Source organism: Juglans regia, chromosome 12 (assembly GCF_001411555.2).
Source record: "Juglans regia cultivar Chandler chromosome 12, Walnut 2.0, whole genome shotgun sequence".
Lineage (NCBI taxonomy): Eukaryota > Viridiplantae > Streptophyta > Magnoliopsida > Fagales > Juglandaceae > Juglans > Juglans regia.
In genome coordinates this window covers 4,447,835-4,467,843 of record NC_049912.1, presented here as the reverse complement: position 1 = coordinate 4,467,843, position 20,009 = coordinate 4,447,835, and the positions used below count along the sequence as shown (strand labels likewise).

Here is a 20,009-nt window from a genome sequence, read left to right as displayed (position 1 = left end):
TACACATTGATGTGACTTAATACAATACGTTTGATCTACTTTATAATAAAAAAAAAATTATAACATGATGGATCACATTAAAATATATCAGTGTGTAAATTTTTTTGTATTAGACTTTTGTGTAGACTGAATATTTCTCAATTAGAATACAACAAATTAAGATTTAAATGGGTGAACAAATATATAGCTGTTAAACAATTATGGGAGTCGATTATAATTACCCATTAACACTATTGTTTTTGTCATGTAGGTATAAAATAAAAACAAAATAAAAAAGCATTGTTTTTTTGTCATACCATAGGACATGATGCATCGAAAGTGGGGGGGTTGGGGGGGACCTATTGTCTCATGTTGGCTCTCTCATCGATTGAAGATAATAAAAAATAAAAATAAAAAATAAAAGATTAAAAAGATTAAAAAAAAAAAAAAAGAAGACAAAAAGTCACTATTAGAGTTGGTCCCATTTTAATACACAAAACAGATATGGGTGCTGGTACACCCATCGACTAATACTACTGAAAAAAGTCATTGAGTTTGCAAAATTTTTATTTTTATATTTTTGGTTTTTTTTCCAAATAATTTTTAAAATTCCTTAATCATTTTTTTTTAAAAAAAATCACAAACTCATTATTAAAAAAATACTTTATTAACTATTAAATGAAAAAAATACAATCGATGACTTCTCTCGATCATATTCTCCCGTCGGAATATCATTTTCCAATTTACCAAAATATATAATATAGTACACCTACAACTATTTCTTTTACGTCGAGTTTAATAAAATTGTAATGATGAGATAAGATGAGAATTTTATATCTCATCCCATGTTCCAAAGATACATAACTCACTCTTAACTTAATTAATATCCTTTAGAATTTATTATTCCAGTTATAAGGTGAAACTGGAAGATATAAAACCACATGTAATTCATAATCCCATTTTTTTAATATATTAATTAAATGGTAAGTACTTACTAAATATATTAAACCAAACAAAAGAAAGAAAAAAAAAACCAAATATTTAAAAGAAATAATAGGGGATAGGAGAGGGGGAGGAGGTGGAACTGAAGGGCAAAATATTCACATAGTAAATAGAAATATTAATTGTTATCCTTTTAATTATCATATTTTTATCATTTCTAATGTGACATTAAATAATTTACATATAAGTTAAAAAATAATAAATATTTTTTTCAATATGAAATACTAAATCACGATACAATAATAAATAAATAAATTATTGTTAGTGGCCAATTACATTACGCGTAGAATACTGATTGACAACGATAATTTTGTTGACACCCCTTTTTGAGATGTGTTCGTAAATATGGGAATCAGCCAAAGTAGATTGTGCCAAGCACCTGCTCTGTTAAAGGGATTTTTAGGAGAGGCGATGCAATCCATAGTCTCGATCACCCTACCAATGATGGCAAGGTCCGGCCGTTGCACGTCCACCACGATAATGGATTTCTTGGTGGTTAAGACCCGATCATCGTATAACGCCATTATTGGGCAATCAACGTTAAACGCCCTCAAGGCCATTACCACCACTTACCACTTAAAAATGAAATTCTCCATAGAAATAGGATTAGGAAAAATTCAAGACGAGCAAGTGCTCGCTCAGGAATGCTATGTGTAAGAATTCAGGGACGGAGAAGAAGATGTGAGGATGGCCGCATCTCCAGCACTAAGTGGTACATTTCCACCTTCCTTGCCATAAGTGGTAGTACATGAGGTTGAAACAAGAAACAAAGATGCCCTGAAGCAAGGCGAGGCCGATAAGCCCCTCGAAATGATCACCATTGATGTCGGGAGTCATGAGGATATGCCCAAGATTGACGAAGAAGTCATAGAACTCTGATTAAGTGTCAACCCGGAGGTATGGCTGGTCAAGCAAAAGAAGATAAGCTTTAGTAACGAGAAATATGCAACCATTGCAAAGGAAGTCGATTGACTACTAGCAGCCAGATTCATTAGAGAAGTCCACTACCCTGAATGGATCTCGAACTTAGTACTCATGAAAAAAACAAACGAAAAGTAGCGGATGTGCGTGGACTTCACTGATCTCAACAAAGCCTATCTAAGGACAACTTTCCCCTACCCAGAATAGACTTAATCGTAGACTCCACCGCAGGGCACAGAATGCTAAGTTTCAATGACGCATATTCAGGATATAATCAGATCCGGATGAGCCAAGTCAACAAAGAAAAAATAGCATTCATAACTGACCGAGGGCTATATTGTTATAAAGTCATGCCCTTCAGCTTGAAGAATGTGGAAACAACATACCAAAAACTGGTAAACAGGATGTTTAAGGAAAAGATTGTGCGAAATATGAAAGTATATGTTGACGACTTACTGGTCAAAAGTAAAAAACCAAAACAACATGTAGAAGACTTGAGGGAGGCCTTTGAAATGTTACGACAGTACAAAATGAAACTCAATCTGATGAAGTGCGCATTCGGGATACAATCAAACAAGTTCCTGGCTTTATGGTATCGGAAAAAGGAATTGAAGCTAATTCGGAGAAAGTGCAGGCTATCATGTTGATGGAGTTGCCGAGCAGCATGAACGAAGTACAGAAGCTGGTTGGGAAAATAGTGGCGCTCAACAGGTTTGTGTCTAGGTCGATAGACAGATGCCTGCCATTTTTTCGAGTCTTATGGAAAACTTGAACCTGGGATGTCGAGTGTGACTAAGAGTTCACCCAACTCAAAGAATACATGGCACATCCTCCACTGTTAAGTCAGACCAAGAAGGGAGAACCTCTGCTCTTGTACCTATCAGTTACACCGGACGTCGTATATGACGCCCTGATACATGAAGAAGGAAAAACACAGAGGCCAGTATACTACATCAGTTGAGCATTGAAAGTGGCCGAAACTAGGTATCCCCAAATCGAAATAATAGCATTTGTAGTAGTAATAACCACACGTCGACTGTGACCTTACTTTCAAGAGCACCCCATAAAAGTGGTGGCGACAGATCCCCAACAAAAGATGCTGCAATGACCAAACACATTTGATGCCTAAGTCAAACAAATTATTCAACTCATATACCAAATAAAGGTACCATTCACTTACTTGATTAGTACGTCTCTTCTCGTATATATAGAGTTTGGGAGGGTTTTTCTCTCATTTTCGTAACAACCTTATCTCTTATTTGAGTTAGGTTAGTAATATGAATCTCCCTCCTTATCTGATCTTGTACGATCAGGGACGCATTTGAATTTACCCTACTGATGCAAAATCTATTGGATCTCTTTCCTGCGGATGACGTATGGATCTTGAATGAGTGGACCACTTGATGCTCGAGCCTTATCATGGTTCTTTCCTTTGGATCCGAGGGCCTTTAGGCTGCATAGGTGGGCCTTAAGGCCTAGGGAAGACTTTGGCCTCTCCAATTATGATTAATAAAATAATTAATGATAATATTCATTAAAAACTAATAAATAATATTTTCAGTGAGATACTACATCACAACACAATAGTTAAAAAGATTATGATTGATAAAATAATTAATGACAATATTCATAATAGTAACCGTCGAGTCTCTTGTGAAAATAGGAAGGTAAATTCAAATTCTTTTTTTATCAAAATCAAAACTTCATAAATTCAACGATTGTGGGAAGCTCCAACTCCAATCTACTGCAAAGGATGTGCCATCAACGAATTTAAATAAAAACAAGAGAGAATTAGGCGAGTTAATGCCTCCATTGGGTCATCATAAGCTTATGGCCCAAATCTAACTTGCAAACACTTCACAAAAGAGTCCCAATTTGTGAATTGGCCACAATCAAGAGCATTTTGATACCACACTAATGCTTCCCCTTTCATATGGTATGATGCCAACAAGAGTCTATGACTAGGAGGAGTCAGATTAAACTCAAAGTACTGGGTGACTTTGAAAACCCACACAGCTAATTATTCCCATCAAAATGTGAAAAATCCAGCTGTACTCCCCTAGGGACAAAGCTTCCATCTTCATGTCCAGTTACTCTAAAGTCTCTAAATTCATCATTAACAGAAGTAGACTATCTATTCTCTACTAAAGATCAGATCATATATGTCAATTGATCTGACATTTCAGTAATTACATAAATGGCTTGTTGATGATCTTCCAACTGCTTCTGCACCACTTATTGTTGCTTTTGCACCCCTTCTTGCTGTGATCTCAAAATTGTTGCACGTGTTTCTGTCATTAGAGGATCAGTCCTCTCTGATACTAACTTGTAAGGGGCAACCAAGAAAAATAAAAGAAAGACTATGGAAACTTCCAAAATGATCAAGATAGAGAACTAGCAAAATTCAAGAATCATTTACTTCAATTCTTGATTGAGAGCTTTCGAGGAACTCTAAACCTCCACATGAATTTCTTCTGCAAACACTTTGATGCCTTGATCTGCATGTAAGGGTCCTTATATACATTATGGAACCCAAAATGCACCGTTACAATTAAAGGAAACACAAACTATTACACATAAAACACACCCACTATGCCCATTCACATAACATAAAACACACCGTTTCATTTATTCTCTCAACACACCGTTTTACTAATTTACTAAACGCCCCGTTTCGCATTCCTTCACTTCCTACAGTCATTAATCTCGTTATCTTCCAACTCTTCACATAACAAACATTGAGGGGAGTGAGTAGCGGTACCCTTATAACTAATTCCATGCAGATGATGATCGTATTCAATCCCTAATTTAGTTCCATTTCAAAATCCAACACAAATATATCCAATATTCCAAACTGAATATAAGATGGTGATTCTCATATTTTTTAAAAGAGAGAAATTATTATTTTTTATTTATAAAATATAGGACCTAGAGTTGATTCTTTCTAATATCATCCATATATTATTAGATCGAAGACATTTTTTTCTTTATTTTGGTTCTAAAATATATAAACTCATATTTGGAAGAGATGGATGGATCCAATATCAGCATTTATAGCCAATCTAAGTAGAGATGGAGTAATATTTAGAATTAATAATATGCAATGATTAATTTTTAAAGAAAATAAGTCGTAAATTCCCAACCATTTGACGTAAAGACACTCCTAAATTACTCTTTTGGTTACAAAAATATAATATTTGTGAAAAATCTTTAAGATACCAACTCTAAATATTTTATAGATTAAGAAATTCTATTTATAATTCCGTTTGTTGATATATAAAAACAAATTATTAATATAGAAGTATGTATCATGTTAGTTAGCATAAAATTATATTTATCTTTTTCTTTATTATTATTAGAAAAATTCTATTATCAAGCTATTATGTAGAGCATACGTAATAAAATGTTTATTTGACATAAGTTGATTTAAAAAAATAAATTTTAAAATTTGAATAGTACAAACTAGATCTTACCATTTAAATTATGTGGATGATGTGCTCTGCCTATTGACTTGAAAAAATATGAGAATATAATAACTCTTATTATTATTATCTCACGATAAATAGTATGTTTACATACCGACTTACAAGTAACAAAATAACATAAATTACGTATCCCTTGTAAATTCCTTCGCATAATATTCTACCTAGCATGTCTATATTTGTCTATATAGTTCATTCCACCATACCCAATTAGAATTTATTTAGAGCCTTTCAAACAAGAGGCAAATTTGAATTCAAAAATCAACTATTGTTAGTGTCATAATGGCATGGGTGAAAGAGTAATGGCAAAGTTGCTTCAAATTAACTTTGTACTTAAAGTAAAACCATGAAACCATTTGTCTTGGCTAAGCTAGCAAAAAGTCATCAATGAATGGGTATTTTACTCTATTTAGATATTAAGAGTATCTTATATGATCTATGAATAACAATAAAATAATAGTGAATAGTTTGTAAATAGTAGTCAAATAATCTGAGAATATTTGAGAACATTTATGTTCCCAAACAGATCATTAATATTATTAAAATGAAAGAAATTGAATTTATCAAGAAAAATTATCTGTACAAGTTCCAAATAGATAAATCTCGTGTAGACTTTTGTAAAAATGTAGACTCTACCTTAAAAAAATGTAAAAAAAAATTATTTAAATACATTAATATGTAAGTGTTTAAATAGAATGATAAAAATGATAAATCACATGTTGGTGTGTAGTGTAGAAGATGATAAGCAAAAATTTTTTTTTGTAAAAGGTCTATGCAAAACTTGTATCTAATATTAATCATTCATAAATGGGTGACGTTTACATTGTTATCTATAATATTCCTTTGAATGTGTTAATGTTGTGGTATGACTATATACACCATGTTTTTTTTTACATGGCTAAAGCTGTCCCCAATCCGTGTCTGATTTTTCAACGCTCACATACTTTCCAAGAACCGCCCACGCCAATTCTCGGATCGTTTCCTTCTACCACCAACAAAAAGTGCCAAGAATGAGAGAGGATTTCACACGCAAAGAGGGAGAGAAAATTAGAAATTCAGAAAGTGGGGGGTGAATTTGATGATGGTGGAAGACGGAACTGCAGCAAAACAAAATGCTGGCTGCCCAAACTTTCCTTATGGACAAAGCTCTCTCTCTCTCTCTCACTCTCACACACACACACACACACACACAAAATAGTGGGCCCAGCAATCCTACCCCAACTGTCACGTATTCTTCTACTGTCAGCCAACAACATTGTAAAGCTTTCTCCTCTCCCTTTCAGTACCTCACCACCACTTTTCTCAGTCTTTAATGGCTGCCCCATTTGAGAAATTCTGCATAAAAAAAAAAAGGGTCGGTGCAAGATAAGCATCTGAGCCTCTCTTTTTTGGCTGTCACAAAGATGCCCACATGGTAAAAGTCTTTGTTTTTGGTAGAAGTTGCTGAAAAAATCATCTGGGTGTGTATAGGAAGCTTAATATTTTGGAAATCCTCAGTGGTGAAACTGGGGTTCTCTTTCGGTGCTTGAAGCTTTGACATTTGGTGGAGTTTTTGGGAGAAGCTTTGGATTCCGACTTTGCAAATTGGAGGATTTGAGCTTTTCAAGCTTATGGAGATCATTGGAGTTTTTACTTTTCCATTCTGTATTGTTCTTTTAGCGGCTTAAGCATTTGCAATGAATCTTAAATTAGTTTGTGTAGAGCGAAAGTAAACAAATTTCCAGAATCAATCCAATTGTGCTTAAGTCCCCAAAGTTGGATTGAACTGATGGTTATGAAATTTGGGTTTCTCAGTTTCAGATAAAGGCTTTTGTCTCCCTGAAGGTTTTGATCACTTTTTTTCCGCAGAGTTGTTCATCGATCAGTCTTTTCCATTAAATTTGATGGTGAATATTGTTGACCTGTGACCAGGTTGGGATTGCTAATGGTAGGGGGGATAAAGTTATCTCAAATGGTCTTTTCTTTGAAGGGAAGAGCAGATAAATGGGAAGTTTGAGCGTTTGTAAAGCATGTGAGGAGCTGTTTAAGGCTTATGGGTGAAAAAAGAAGGCTTTGATACCTTGCCATCCAAAGCAAGCCTTAGCCTTGCGCTTTACTCAGTTGAAAGCGTGAGGAGTTGAAGTTGGAATCTGCTTGTTTTTCTCTGGGAGATTTATCCGACTGCAATTGCTATTCATTGACATACTGAATTTAAAAGCTCTATATTTGAGGTACTTCTTTTATGCATGGCATTTCTTAATAATCATTGTTGTCTTCAATCATTATACTGAAAATGGAAACTGACTAGAGTTTGTATGATCATTTTGCATCTCATCAATGGAAACCAAAATTCTTGTAGTTGTACCTTGATTTGCATGTCCAATATGGTATTTCTGTTTGTGTCCAGTGTAAAGTAAACGTAACAGAAAATGTGACCCGAGTGTCATGAGAAGGGGATTTTTTATATCTGTTTTTAACATACTTTAACTTTTTTATTTTTATCTCACTTTTCTGGTAATCAGGTTTAATGTGGCCATTACCAGTGTGTAATTTTGATTAAAGACGAAATAAAATTCAAGGATCACTCGGTCATTATGGGGAAGAGGTCCCAAAGACTCCCAGTGCGGTATAGAAAAGATCAGTCAGGCTGTATGTGGGGCTTGATCGGTATCTTTGACTTCCGCCAGGGTCGCTCAACTCAGAGGCTGCTTTCAGATAAGAGTCGTGGGAGCAGGCATGTCACCGGTAAGAACTTGGTTTGCTAAGAACTGAAAGATAGATATATACAAATATGTGTATGGAATGTGTTTGGTTCAACAAAATGCTACTTATAACATATAAGGCCTTTTCTAATACTACCGGTTAAAAAACTTACTTGGACTAACATGAATTGGTAAGTAGCTGTGTTCACGTGTGGTGTCTGGGTCTGTGTATTATAGGTATATTGCAGGAGTATATGTTATTGTCAAACACGTCGTTTGTTTTCATTTTGAATCGGGATTATAGGTTAATAAGTAGGAGATTCCCATGAAACTCATTGAAAGGGTATTAATTCTTGCAATTGCTGGAATTTGTTCTTCGTTCTGCAGATGCTGGATATTCAAGTAACAAGTTTGAGGTGTTGACCATCTTGGATGGAAATAATCAAGGCACCCTTGTAAGTCTTGTCATTTTTGCCCCGTATCCAAATTGAATGTGAACTTAGTAACTTTAATGTGGAACTTTCTTGCGAAATTAAATTATTGGCATGCACATAAATTTGATAGTATTAAATTGTAAATGTTCCAGGATGGTAAAGAGAGTACAACAGCAGTAGGTAAGCCTAGTGTGAAGAAACTAATGGAAGAGGAGATGTTCAGTGAGCAGGACCTGAAGAAGAAGAATAGCGATGCTGAAGTAGAACCAAAACCTAGCAAATTGGGACATGAGAGCAACATAAAGACCGAGCACAAAAGAACAAAAAAGACTCGCAAGAAAAGCTGTGATATGGACAACCATGACTTGGATGCTTCGAAAAACTTGGAATCAGAATGCTCTTGTAATGAGTATGCGGGGAAACAATCAATAGAAAATAATCGCATAGATGATATAATGGAAGAGTTCTGCCGCTGGATCCATCAAAAGAGTTTAAGTTCCATGGAGCATGATCAGGATGATGAAGTTCAACTGCCATCAAACCAGAAGCAGTTTGATTTTGACGGATTGAGAGAGGAAATAAAGGACCTTATAAATCAGAAGTCTGTTAATGTGAAACATCACAAAGAAAATGGGAAAATCCACCACTCCAAAGGAGTTGTTGGTGGTCTTGAGGTTTTAAGTTCAGATGAGGAATTGTTTCAGAAACTGATGCAAGACCCAAACTCGCTGATGGCGAAATATGTTCTAAACTTAAAGGACACTCAGATAGAGAAGGGCAAAGAACCCAAGTCAGTTCCTGAATCCAACTTGTCAGCTCTGGAGCTTGGTGGCTTAAGACAAGCTAAGGAGGGTGTCAATCATAAGCAGCAGCGTAACTTTTTCGGGAGAAAAGTCAAGTCTCAGGAAAGAAGCCCGGCAAAACAAAATGGGAATTCTGAAGCTTCAAATAGAATTGTTATTTTGAAGCCTGGACCAGCAGGCTTTCGAAATTCCAAAACTGAATTTGGTGTTGGCTCATCACCAGAACCGCATTGCATTGTTGGAGATAAAGGGTCAGCTGAGAAAGTTGGTGCACTCTTTTTTCTTACTGAAATTAAAAGAAAGTTGAAAAGTGCCATGGGAAAGGAATGGAGTGGAATCTCTACAATTTCTGTTTCTAATAATTTTCCTCATGATCTGAGAGATAGTAACACGGAAATTGATAAAGAAAACACTGGGAAAAGTTCTCCAAGTAAAGATCGTTTCTATACAGAAAGAATTGGTGGGCCTGCTGTTGGCGTTAACAAAGGAGGCGTGACTGGCAAACTGAAAGATCCTGAAATAAGCATGGAACATGAAACTGATGGTCATCCCAAGCAAAGGGTATCTAATATCTATGTTGAAGCCAAGAAACATCTATCTGAACTGCTGAGCAATGGGGATGAAGGTGTAGATTTTTCAAGCAAACAGGGTCATAGAACCCTTGGTAGGATTCTCTCTCTTCCTGAGTACAACTTGACTCCCATTGGCAGTCCTGGAAGGAACTGGGAGGATAAATTCGTAACTTCTCAGATGAGGATTTCTGCCTCTGCTAAACTTCAGGAGGTCAATTCAAACACATGGTCTCCCAAAAGAGAAAACAATGTCAGCCATCTAGATCAGGCAACACAAAACTTGGAGAGTCAGTCGTCCATTTCTGACAGCCCTGTTAATAGAGTACCAGCTCTTAGCTCAAAACCAAGTCCCTCAGAAGATCATTTTTATGGTAATGGAGAGGAAGGAGCCTTTGTTTCCATTAGTGATGAGATGAGTCCTGAAGGTATTATTTTATAAATTCTCCAATTCACCGCGATTAGTGTTTTCATATATTTCAAGCTTGTTTCTGGATTCTTCAATGGTTAGTCTTTTATTCTATTTCTGCAGGTGCTGTAGTGATTGGGAAATCAACTGACGTTGTAGTTCAGGGAGAGATCAGTGTACTGTATGCTCTGCCTGATTCAAGTAGCTCTTTGGATACCAGAGATGATCTAAATGCTGAAACATCTGAAATTTGTGATGATACAGAACATTGTGAAAGCTTGAAACAGGTGATATATCATAGGTCCTATTCTTTGCCTAGGAATTGTATGCATGAATTTGGGCTCCTAAAATTGTAGGCATGGATTTTAAATTCCTATGAAGTTGTTGAGATCCAATCTTCGTTTATTCTACCCAAGTCTATAATTACTGAAGAACTCAAAATACTCAAAACTAGGGGATACTTGCCCAGCTAAAAGTTCTTCGTAATTCTAAAGCTCTATGACTCATCGTTGCCACCAGTGGCACTAGCACCACATTGGCAGATATCACCACCTTTCTCACTATTGGCACCACTACTATCGTCACACGCATTGCCACAATGATTATCACCACCCCAACCACTGTGTCTTCCACATCAATCATGTTTGTCTTAACAACTACTGTTGTTCTTTTCACAGGAATCATATGAGGAGAAGCAAGTGCCATCTCCTCCATTAGTATCCCCTTACAACTCTGTAATCAACCGGAAAGCTGAAAATCTCGAAAGTACTGTTGATATACCAGAGCGGCCAAGTCCTGTATCTGTTCTTGAGCCACTATTTACAGAGGATGACATCAGCCCTACAAAGTCCACATCCCCATCTGGTAGGCATTCATTTTGAGATTTTAATGACTTGAAACAATTTACTTTTCATTTTGGATAATACGCTAATATCAATTCATTCACAATTCTTCAGTCAAGCTACCACTGCAACAGATTCAATTTGAAGAACACGACTCTTCCACTGCAAGTCAAGTTAACTGTGCAAAATCATGCATGGAAGACAAGGAAGTCATATTTGAATACGTAAAAGCAGTGCTGCAAGCGTCTGGATTGAACTGGGATGGGTTCTGTGTGAAGTGCCTTGCTTCAGACCAGCTTCTTGACCCATCATTGTTTGATGAGGTAGAGTGCTTTCCCAGCCACCTTGGGTATTACTGGAGGCTCCTTTTTGATTGCACTAATGAAGTTCTCCTGGAGGTTTGTCAGCGCCATTTTGGCTGCTGCCCTTGGGTATCATTCATAAAGCCTAGCATAAGGCCAGTTGTAAACATGAAAAATATTATTCATGAGGTCTGGGAAGGAGTCCATTGGCATTTCCTTCCTCTGCCTCTGCCTCATACTTTGGACCAAATTGTCAGAAAAGACATGGGAAGAATGGGAACATGGATGGATCTTCATTTTGACGTTGATACTATTGGTGTTGAAATCGGTGAAGCGATTCTTGAAGACTTAATGGAAGACATCATATTAGGCTGTGAAAATGAAAATCAAGAGAGTGAGTATACTTCCGTTCTAACTGAGTTGGAAAATGGAAACAGCATCAGCTTGTAGAAGACAATCAATTTATTTGCATCCATGCCATACATTGACCCACACTGTGTCGAGGTGGTCAAAAAGCAAGTTGTTTCAACTTTCTTGTCCATCAGGGAAAAGAGATGGCATTCATAGATTTGGGAGGGACCTTTGGACATTCTTGGTATGATTTGACTTGGCTTTTCTTGACTTTTCCACAGAAATCCTGTAGATATCTTACAATCTTCAACGTTTTATAACTATCATTGAAGAGCCTTCATAGATGAAAATCATAATTCGAAGGATCCTTCGGGGTGAGGATCAGAAAATCCAGTTTGCAAACTGCGGCCTGCAAGAATACAAATAATGCCTGCTTTCTGTGGCGATTTTTTAAGTGATACAAGAGTGAAATTTGGATCAAGTTTTCATCTAACCCAGTAACAATATAGGTGTACTGGTTGTAGATTTGTAGCATTTGATGGGTGTTTTCGAGTTTGTTTGATTCCATTCATTCTTCTTTGTGCTCAGTTGTCTTTATTTTCAGATGTGTTTCCTTTTTTTTCTCTGTTTTGCTGCTGTATTTACCGAGGTATTGTGATTTGTAACTAAATGAGTGTAGCATAAAACAAGGTGAAGTGACTACAAATTAGGAATGTTGTGTTCACTATTCACCACACAAACTGAGTGTTATGCAATGGATTGCTGGAAATAATACATCAAAATATGAAATGGTTGTTCCAGCTGGTTTTGGTTATTATGCACACCCAGAATTTTTCTGGTTGCTCATATGAGTTGAATATTATCATTTACTTATGTCATCAATAAATAAGCAAACATGAAAGACATTGGGAAGTCTGGATCTGATCTCATAAATATTGAGGAGCCAATGATATTTAGGGCTCGTTTGGATACATAAACGATTTTATCTCATCTTATTTTATCATTACAATTTTTTCAAATTTTCACACAAAATATAATAAAAAATTTAACTTTTTCAAATCTAAGAACAATAATAATATTCAAATATAATATTCAAACAATATTTTTTTAACTTTCATATAAAATTATCTCATATCACTATCTATTCTTTAGCATTGCTCTAAAGTTCTCCAAATAGCGAGGAGCACACGATTTGGGAAACCTATCAATCTTATGGAACTCCTTCTTGAAAGCAGAAAGATAGGTACTTCAACTGCACAGCTAGTAGTGACTCTCCAAGAAAGCTTCAGATATTTTATAAACTTGTCACAGCGCATTTTGGAGATGTTCAATTCAAAACAATATATGTAATTATCTAAAATATTTTCATTTGAAAATCTTGTAAATATGATTAAAAAATGTTTTAAAAGTCTAAACCATTTTATTATAATATCCAAATCAAGAAAAAATAAATAAATTCATATTTGTGAATCCAATTTTTTTATGTAATGTCATTATGCAATGAGATTAGCCATGTGACGGTACTCTTTCTCAAGTTCATTCTTTCTCCTTAATTTTTTCAAAAATTCAATAATATGTATAAATCCTTTTAGTTACAAAGAAAAAAGACAAAAATTGATAAAATCAAAATGACGATAATGATTCATGACATGCATTATGAAAACTAAAAGAAATAAAGATTTGTAATTTAATTAGATACACTATTCTTCATTTATATAAGTTTCACTTAATGGCATATATTATTTCATTTTTATTGAATAATAATTCAAGTAGAGTGAATGATACGGCTTCAAACAAGTAATTTTTATTAAATAATAATAAAATGAGAAAGTAGCTTATGTGGTTTCATAGGAATGAAGTTTCATGCTTTGAAAATTATATAATAAACACAAAGATGATTGGTAAACTTTTGAACAGTGTTCCCTAGTTAAAGGTAAAAAAAACTTCCTTGAATGTAAAAAACATTAAAATGGAGCACAGCTCAATAGCTTCAAGAATTATATTGCTAGACATAAACAAAGCAAAAGCATCCCTGGTGAGTATTCTACACAGAATTGATTTGTAGAGTCAAGTCCTAATAAACAGTATACAAAATAGAAAAAACCCTAGAAGACTCAACATAGACATCTGGAAATTATTATTTCCGAGTTTTTTTTGCCTGTAAAAATGCAGTTCCAGAAGCAGCTGCTCTCTTCTTGTCAAATGCCCTTGTTCTGCTGTCTAAATCCTCTTCACTGTCATCTTCATTTTCACCTCCATCTCTCGCAGGAGTGGATGATCCCTTGGCACTTTTGGCAGCTTTTCTTTTCCCTATGTTTAACTTGGCATGTAGTTTCCTTTCAAGCGGGTCGTTTGAAGGTCCAACTTTGGACTGACGCGAAATTTTTGCACCCAATCCAAGTCTACATGAAAATGTACAGAGTTGTAGCAAACAGCATACAATGACCCAATAATAGCAACAACAGAGTGTAAATATGGTTTATACAAACCTATTAGGTCGAGCCTGTAATTCTACTTCTGTTTGTTCAACTTCCGCACCTTTTGTCATATTATCAACCCAATGTTCCGCCTGCATATCAATAGATTGCCATGCACAAAGAAAGTTACATCCTGAGCATAGACTGGAGAATTGGCAATAACAGCACAGTGGAAATTTGTATTTAATTCTATAGGCATTACAGCCAATCCAATTGCTCCAATAGACTACATAAATGCCATGGCTTTATGGATTCTCAATGTCCACCATTTCAGCTGACACACACGTAGACCAGCTACCTAAACTCAAATATGAAATAATAAGAGAACTGATAACTTAAGAGTACTTTGTATTTGAGTATCTCGGGTATTTTGTTTCCACCAAGGGTGGTGGCTCAATGGTCTTTGGGTTACTCCCAAGCAGTTTGCATGTACTAAGTCCTAGGTTTGAATCAGAATATGGATTAACCTTAAAATATTAGTATTAGCCGCCTAAGGATTCATTGAATTTCCTAGTAGGGCTGGCGTCTAAGCTATGGCTCAAACCTGACTTGAATGAGCATCTGCAACTTCCCGCCATCTAGGCCCCTCCTATTTGATTCTCGGTGGATAGGGTGCAATTACTAATAGTTTAAGGTTAATGTTAGGCTAATGTTTGAAAACTAAACAGGAGAACCAGTTAGAAAACAAGGAGACCTGATACGAAACCATCCAATCATGCAAAATGCATAGAACAGATGTGCAGGAAATATACACACTAACACCACTTGCCAGTCCTTTTAGGAATTTGAAAAACTACAGCATTTCTCAAGTGATTATATTTTTTTTTATTGACACCGGGTGTCCGAGAATAATATCCCCGACTAATCCCGGGGGTGCACAGGCCCTCGGCAAGGAGTTTCCCGCAAGTGTACCTGGGGTAATTCAAGATGAAAATCTCCCCGTCTGATGACCCCTAGAGATTGTTTGCACTCAAGAGAATTCAAATCTTAGACCTTGGAGGGAGCATACCACCAAGACCAAGATCTTTACCACTTGAGCCAACCCCTAGGGGTTTCAAGTGATTATATTAAACAGTACACATTTTCTCTGGATACTTGATATGAGTTTATAGTACATTCGTACAACTCTCTAAGAGTTCTACGGATATACAACACAGATAAAATCATGAGGAAAGGAAGGAAAAACAGCTGGTGTCTTTCAGTGGTCACTTTGGAAGTGCATCAGTCCCACATTAGAATGTTTACAACAATGCAATTAAAAGTAAAACCATGAATCAATTATGCTATAAATAACATCACATGTTCACCTTCACAGTTCAAAATAAGGAATAATTACCAATTTCAATCCCTTATCTCGTTTAACAATTTGAGGAAGGCCAGTTTTTCGCGGTGTCTCTGTAGTTCCCATTGCACCTTCTTGGTCAGCCTAAACAATTAATGTTCACGGTCACATTCTACGGATTCATATCCATAAAACAAATAATTTAGAGTGAGGTCAATTTATTTAATAACAAAACTCTAGTAGTAAAAAATTTAGTCTTTTATTTGTCTAGATTCATATATTGTGTGTGTATATGATAAAATTATTTTTTATTTAGGGAAAAGCTCCAACCAGTGGAGTGATTTCATAATTTTTACACCAGCCACTAAGGATCTGCCACGTAAGAAACTTAGCAAATTATACTTTACACCCAACTTCAGTAGATCACACTTTTCGATCTCTTCCTCTCTCTCTCTACCTACCCTCGTTGCCTAGAAGCCTCCCCCCTCTCTCTCTCTCTCTCTCTCTCTCTCAAATCTGCTAGAAGCTCAACATTCGCTTACTCTTCGAGTTCAAGGCACCGAATCCACTGTGCCCTTGGAGGTGATTTCTCTCCATTTGAATACCGTCTGTTATTCTTATTATTACCCATTTGGTGATTTTTAATGTCACTTTTGGTTTCTAGAGAAATTTTTGGATTAAAGTTTTAGTTTTCGTTTTTGGTAATACTGGAGTCTGCTGCTCGTGTAAAAATGATTTTGTCGTTTGTCGTACTTTCTCATGCATGACGTCTCTCCCTTTCCCCCCACTCGGCTTGTGATAATCTGAAGGTATTGTGATGCTGTAATGATGGTGGACTATAATTGTTTATATAATTTTAGATTAATCAGAAGGTATGTCAATAAATTGTTTATATTAATTGGTGGACTATAATTTTAGATTATAGGATGGTGATGAAAAAGTTATAAGGTTTGTAAGCCAATATCTTTTGGAAGGCTAAAACTTGGAACTTGTGTTTGCACATGATTTCAATGAGGAGGAGAAAGGTTTCTGAAGAGCCTCTTTCCTATACTAGAATCTTCGGTTGACAACTTTCCCATTTGCTGGATTAACTTGCAAAAACCTACTTTGTTGTTAGCTTGCAAACGCTTCTGGTTTGAATTTTTCTCATAGTTTTCTGCTAAAAAGAAGCATCAGAACACTTTCTATCAAAATGTTTAAAGGTCTTTTCAGGTTTTGTATTGAGCCATCTATACTACACTTAATTTGATTGTCTGGTTGGGGGATCCTCTCTTGGTTACACCATATTTTACCAACCCGGAAACAGAGATGAGTAGAATTAATGTGTGTATATGCTGATGCACCTTAACTTATCATTGAGTTTTTAACGTTTTCTTCTTTTATAAATTTGCATGAAGATGGTGTACAGTTTGTAGTGTTGTAATTTGCTAAAAGTCAAATTTTTCATGATATCAGAGGTTGAGTGAATGATGAGTACTTCAAGAGATGATGTTGAGATTTTAGATTATTGTAATTCTAGCGCCAATGAAGTTGACATGATTGAAGAGGATGGTGAGGTTGAAAAGAAAAGAACATGCCCAAGGTAAATAATACCATATAATCTTCATATGTGGAGCCGTATGAGGAGCTACAGTTTGAAGATCTAGAGGATGCACATAGTTGCCATAAAAGCCTTCTCCAAACGAACTGGTTTTAGCATTCGAACAAACCATACTCGGTTGACAAACATAGAAAGATCATTAATTGGGGTAGAGTATGTGTGTTCGAGAGAAGGATTCCGTCACTATGGGGAAATAGATAGAGGACTTTTGTAGCCATGGAATTGGAACTTTCAGTTTATTGAACACTCAGTTTTGTAGCCATGGAATTGGAACATTCAGTTTATGTTTTCTGCCTTCTTGATTTTCAAACAGAGACTCTTAAGACTATGATATCCATGTTGTTTTTGTTGGAAATTATTGTGGTCCATAACTTTCTGTACTTCCAGTGTTTGATGATGCATCTTCAAACGAATAAATATTTATTTAGTGCAGGGCCAATTTTCCAACCACTTTTAACTTCTTGTTGGCAAACTAGTTTGTTCGCTTCAGATGTAGATAATACAACTCTCCAAGAAAATGGGTGTGCACTTCCTGCACCACCTCCTTTACTTCCCTTAGATGCAAATTTTGGGATATATTAATTGGCATGTACAATAGACAGCGGACAATCTACAAAAAGATGCATTAAAATACCAGACAATGTCACAATCTATAAAAAAGTATACTGAAATTTTCAAAGAGAATAATAGCTTAAACTATATTCAAGAAACGTGAACACCACCCACTTAGGTTGAAACCGAGTGCTTGCAAGCTACATAACATTACTCTTAAAGAAGATTTACACTTTTAATCAGGACCTCTATGGCGCAACCTACGCTTTTAAATAATTCTATTAGGCATTTCATTCTCTCATATAACAATAGAAAAACCATATACCCTGCATCCCAAAAAAAAAAATACATGCAGTGATAGAAATGGTGGGGCTACACTTTTAAAACCATATACTCTGCATCCCGACATTTACAATTTTTTTTAATACATATCAAGTTCCATGTACAAGAACTGGTCTAAGAATTACAAGAGCATTAACCACATTTTTGTTGGTTGCCAAGAAAGTACGAGAAACGATAAAACCATTTTTATACGAGCAGCACACTCCAATATTACCAAAAACGAAAACTAAAACTTTAATCCCAAAAATTTCTCCGGAAACCAAAAGAGACATTACCAAATGGGTAATAATAAGAATAACAGACGGTATTCAAAGGGATAGAAAGCACCTCTAAGGGCACAGTGGATTCGGGGCCTTGAACTCGAAGAGAAAGCGAATGTAGAGCTTCTAGCAGATTTGAGAGGGAAGAAGACTCGGGTCACAGAAGTAGAGGAGCAAGGAAATTGTCAATCGCAAAATTGTTAATCGCGACGGTGAGGATAGAGAGAGCGACAGTGAGAGAAAGGAGAGAAACGGACTCACGGCGACGGCTTGAGAGAGAGAGCGAGAGGGAAGAGAGAGAAATGGACTCAGCCGAGGAATTTAGAGGGTAGAGAGAGAGGGGGACGGAAGGAAGGAGTGATGATTTTGTATCATGTATGCAGATCCACTGTAAGTATAATAGATTATTAACGTGTCCACCTCCAATAGGAGAGTGTAAAACACTGAAGATTCTCTCAATCCCAATCGGCCTATTGGCGCTTTCCACATTCCCTTGCCGACCGTATGTGTTTAACGCGTAGGGATGCAAAATTTTTATTTCATTTTATCTTTATATTATAATATTTTTAAATTTTTATAGAAAATATAATAAATAATTTAATTTTTTTAATATTAAAATAATAATATTATTAAAAAATAATATTTTAAATTTTCATCTAAAATAACAAATTCTCATCTTACTATCCAAGCATATCTTATCGCTCAGTTTGAATAACAAATGAGATACAAATTCTCTCAGTGAGTCAATCCAAATGGTCAGTGGGATGTTTTTATTCATCTCAACATTTTTAGCATTCGCTTACATTTTAAAATTAATAACTGATATAAATAGTAAAAAGTTGATTGAACAATCTAAAAATTGACATAAACAGTACAATGAACCATACAAAACTGACATAAATAGTGCAAAAATTGACATAAATAGTGTAATAAACAGTACAAAATTGATATAAACAGTAAAATGAAAAGTACAAAACTAACATAAACAGTAAAAAGTTAAGTAAACAGTATACTTTTCTTTTTTTCTCATCTCATTTTGAGATCATTCTTCCTCCTTGTTCACGCATCTTCCTCTTTGCAGAAACCCGTCATTTTAATTTTTGGTGAGAATATTCAATATAGAGTAATTTCGATTAAAAAATAATTTTGAGATATAAATTTATTTATGGTATATTTTTTAATTAATTATAAATATTACTTTTTATTAATATATTCATAATTATTACTCAATAATTATAAAATGATTTTCAATCATTAATGAGATTCACACCTTTATCAAATTCTAAAAAGTAAAAACTATCTCATCTCATTTTCCAAACACACATTTTTTTACAACGATTCTTCTAGAGACAATCGGCCCTTGCAAACGGTGTGCAATCGGCTTGATGTGGCAATTATACCACGTCAATTAAAAAAAAATGAAGAACAAGAAATGCGGAAAAAATGCTATTGTTGGCTTCTTCTTCAAATTTCTTTTTCTTCTGAAATATTTTGAGCTCTGCGAAAAAGTAGAAAAAACTTTCACATTATGCTTGCTTTGATTGTTGAAAGAAAGTGGAAAAAAATGTGAAAAACGTCGAGTTCAGTCGCGTGGGGTAAGCGTCAACGTCTTCTTCTGCATTTAGTATTTGGCATCGTTGCCTGTAAATAAACCGATAAGAAATCATGGTGTGGGTCTTTGTCTTCTTCTTCACCTTATGGTAAGAAATCACAGTTTGGAT

General features: G+C 35.4%; 2 protein-coding genes across 3 annotated transcripts; one reads left to right on the top strand and one right to left on the bottom strand.

Moving 5' to 3' along the window:
- Positions 1–6,484: 6,484 nt before the first annotated feature.
- On the top strand, positions 6,485–12,592 carry LOC109001477. Of its 2 annotated transcripts, XM_018978775.2 has the most exons (8): positions 6,485–7,208; positions 7,296–7,594; positions 7,886–8,108; positions 8,453–8,520; positions 8,652–10,299; positions 10,404–10,567; positions 10,958–11,144; positions 11,237–12,592. In XM_018978775.2, the coding sequence occupies exons 3-8, from the start codon at positions 7,958–7,960 to the stop codon at positions 11,872–11,874; spliced, it is 2,856 nt and encodes a 951-aa protein (XP_018834320.2). In that variant the 5' UTR covers positions 6,485–7,208; positions 7,296–7,594; positions 7,886–7,957; the 3' UTR covers positions 11,875–12,592. The 2 variants fall into 2 exon arrangements, with proteins under 2 accessions (XP_018834320.2, XP_018834319.2); XM_018978774.2 differs by having other exon boundaries at positions 6,485–7,594.
- Positions 12,593–13,723: 1,131 nt separating this feature from the next.
- LOC109001480 lies at positions 13,724–18,624 on the bottom strand. The gene is made up of 4 exons (XM_018978777.2): positions 18,356–18,624; positions 15,589–15,678; positions 14,265–14,344; positions 13,724–14,177 (listed from the first exon to the last, which is right to left on the bottom strand). Exons 2-4 carry the CDS (start codon positions 15,658–15,660, stop codon positions 13,913–13,915), a joined length of 417 nt encoding a protein of 138 aa, XP_018834322.1. The 5' UTR covers positions 15,661–15,678; positions 18,356–18,624; the 3' UTR covers positions 13,724–13,912.
- Between the last annotated feature and the right edge of the window lie 1,385 nt (positions 18,625–20,009).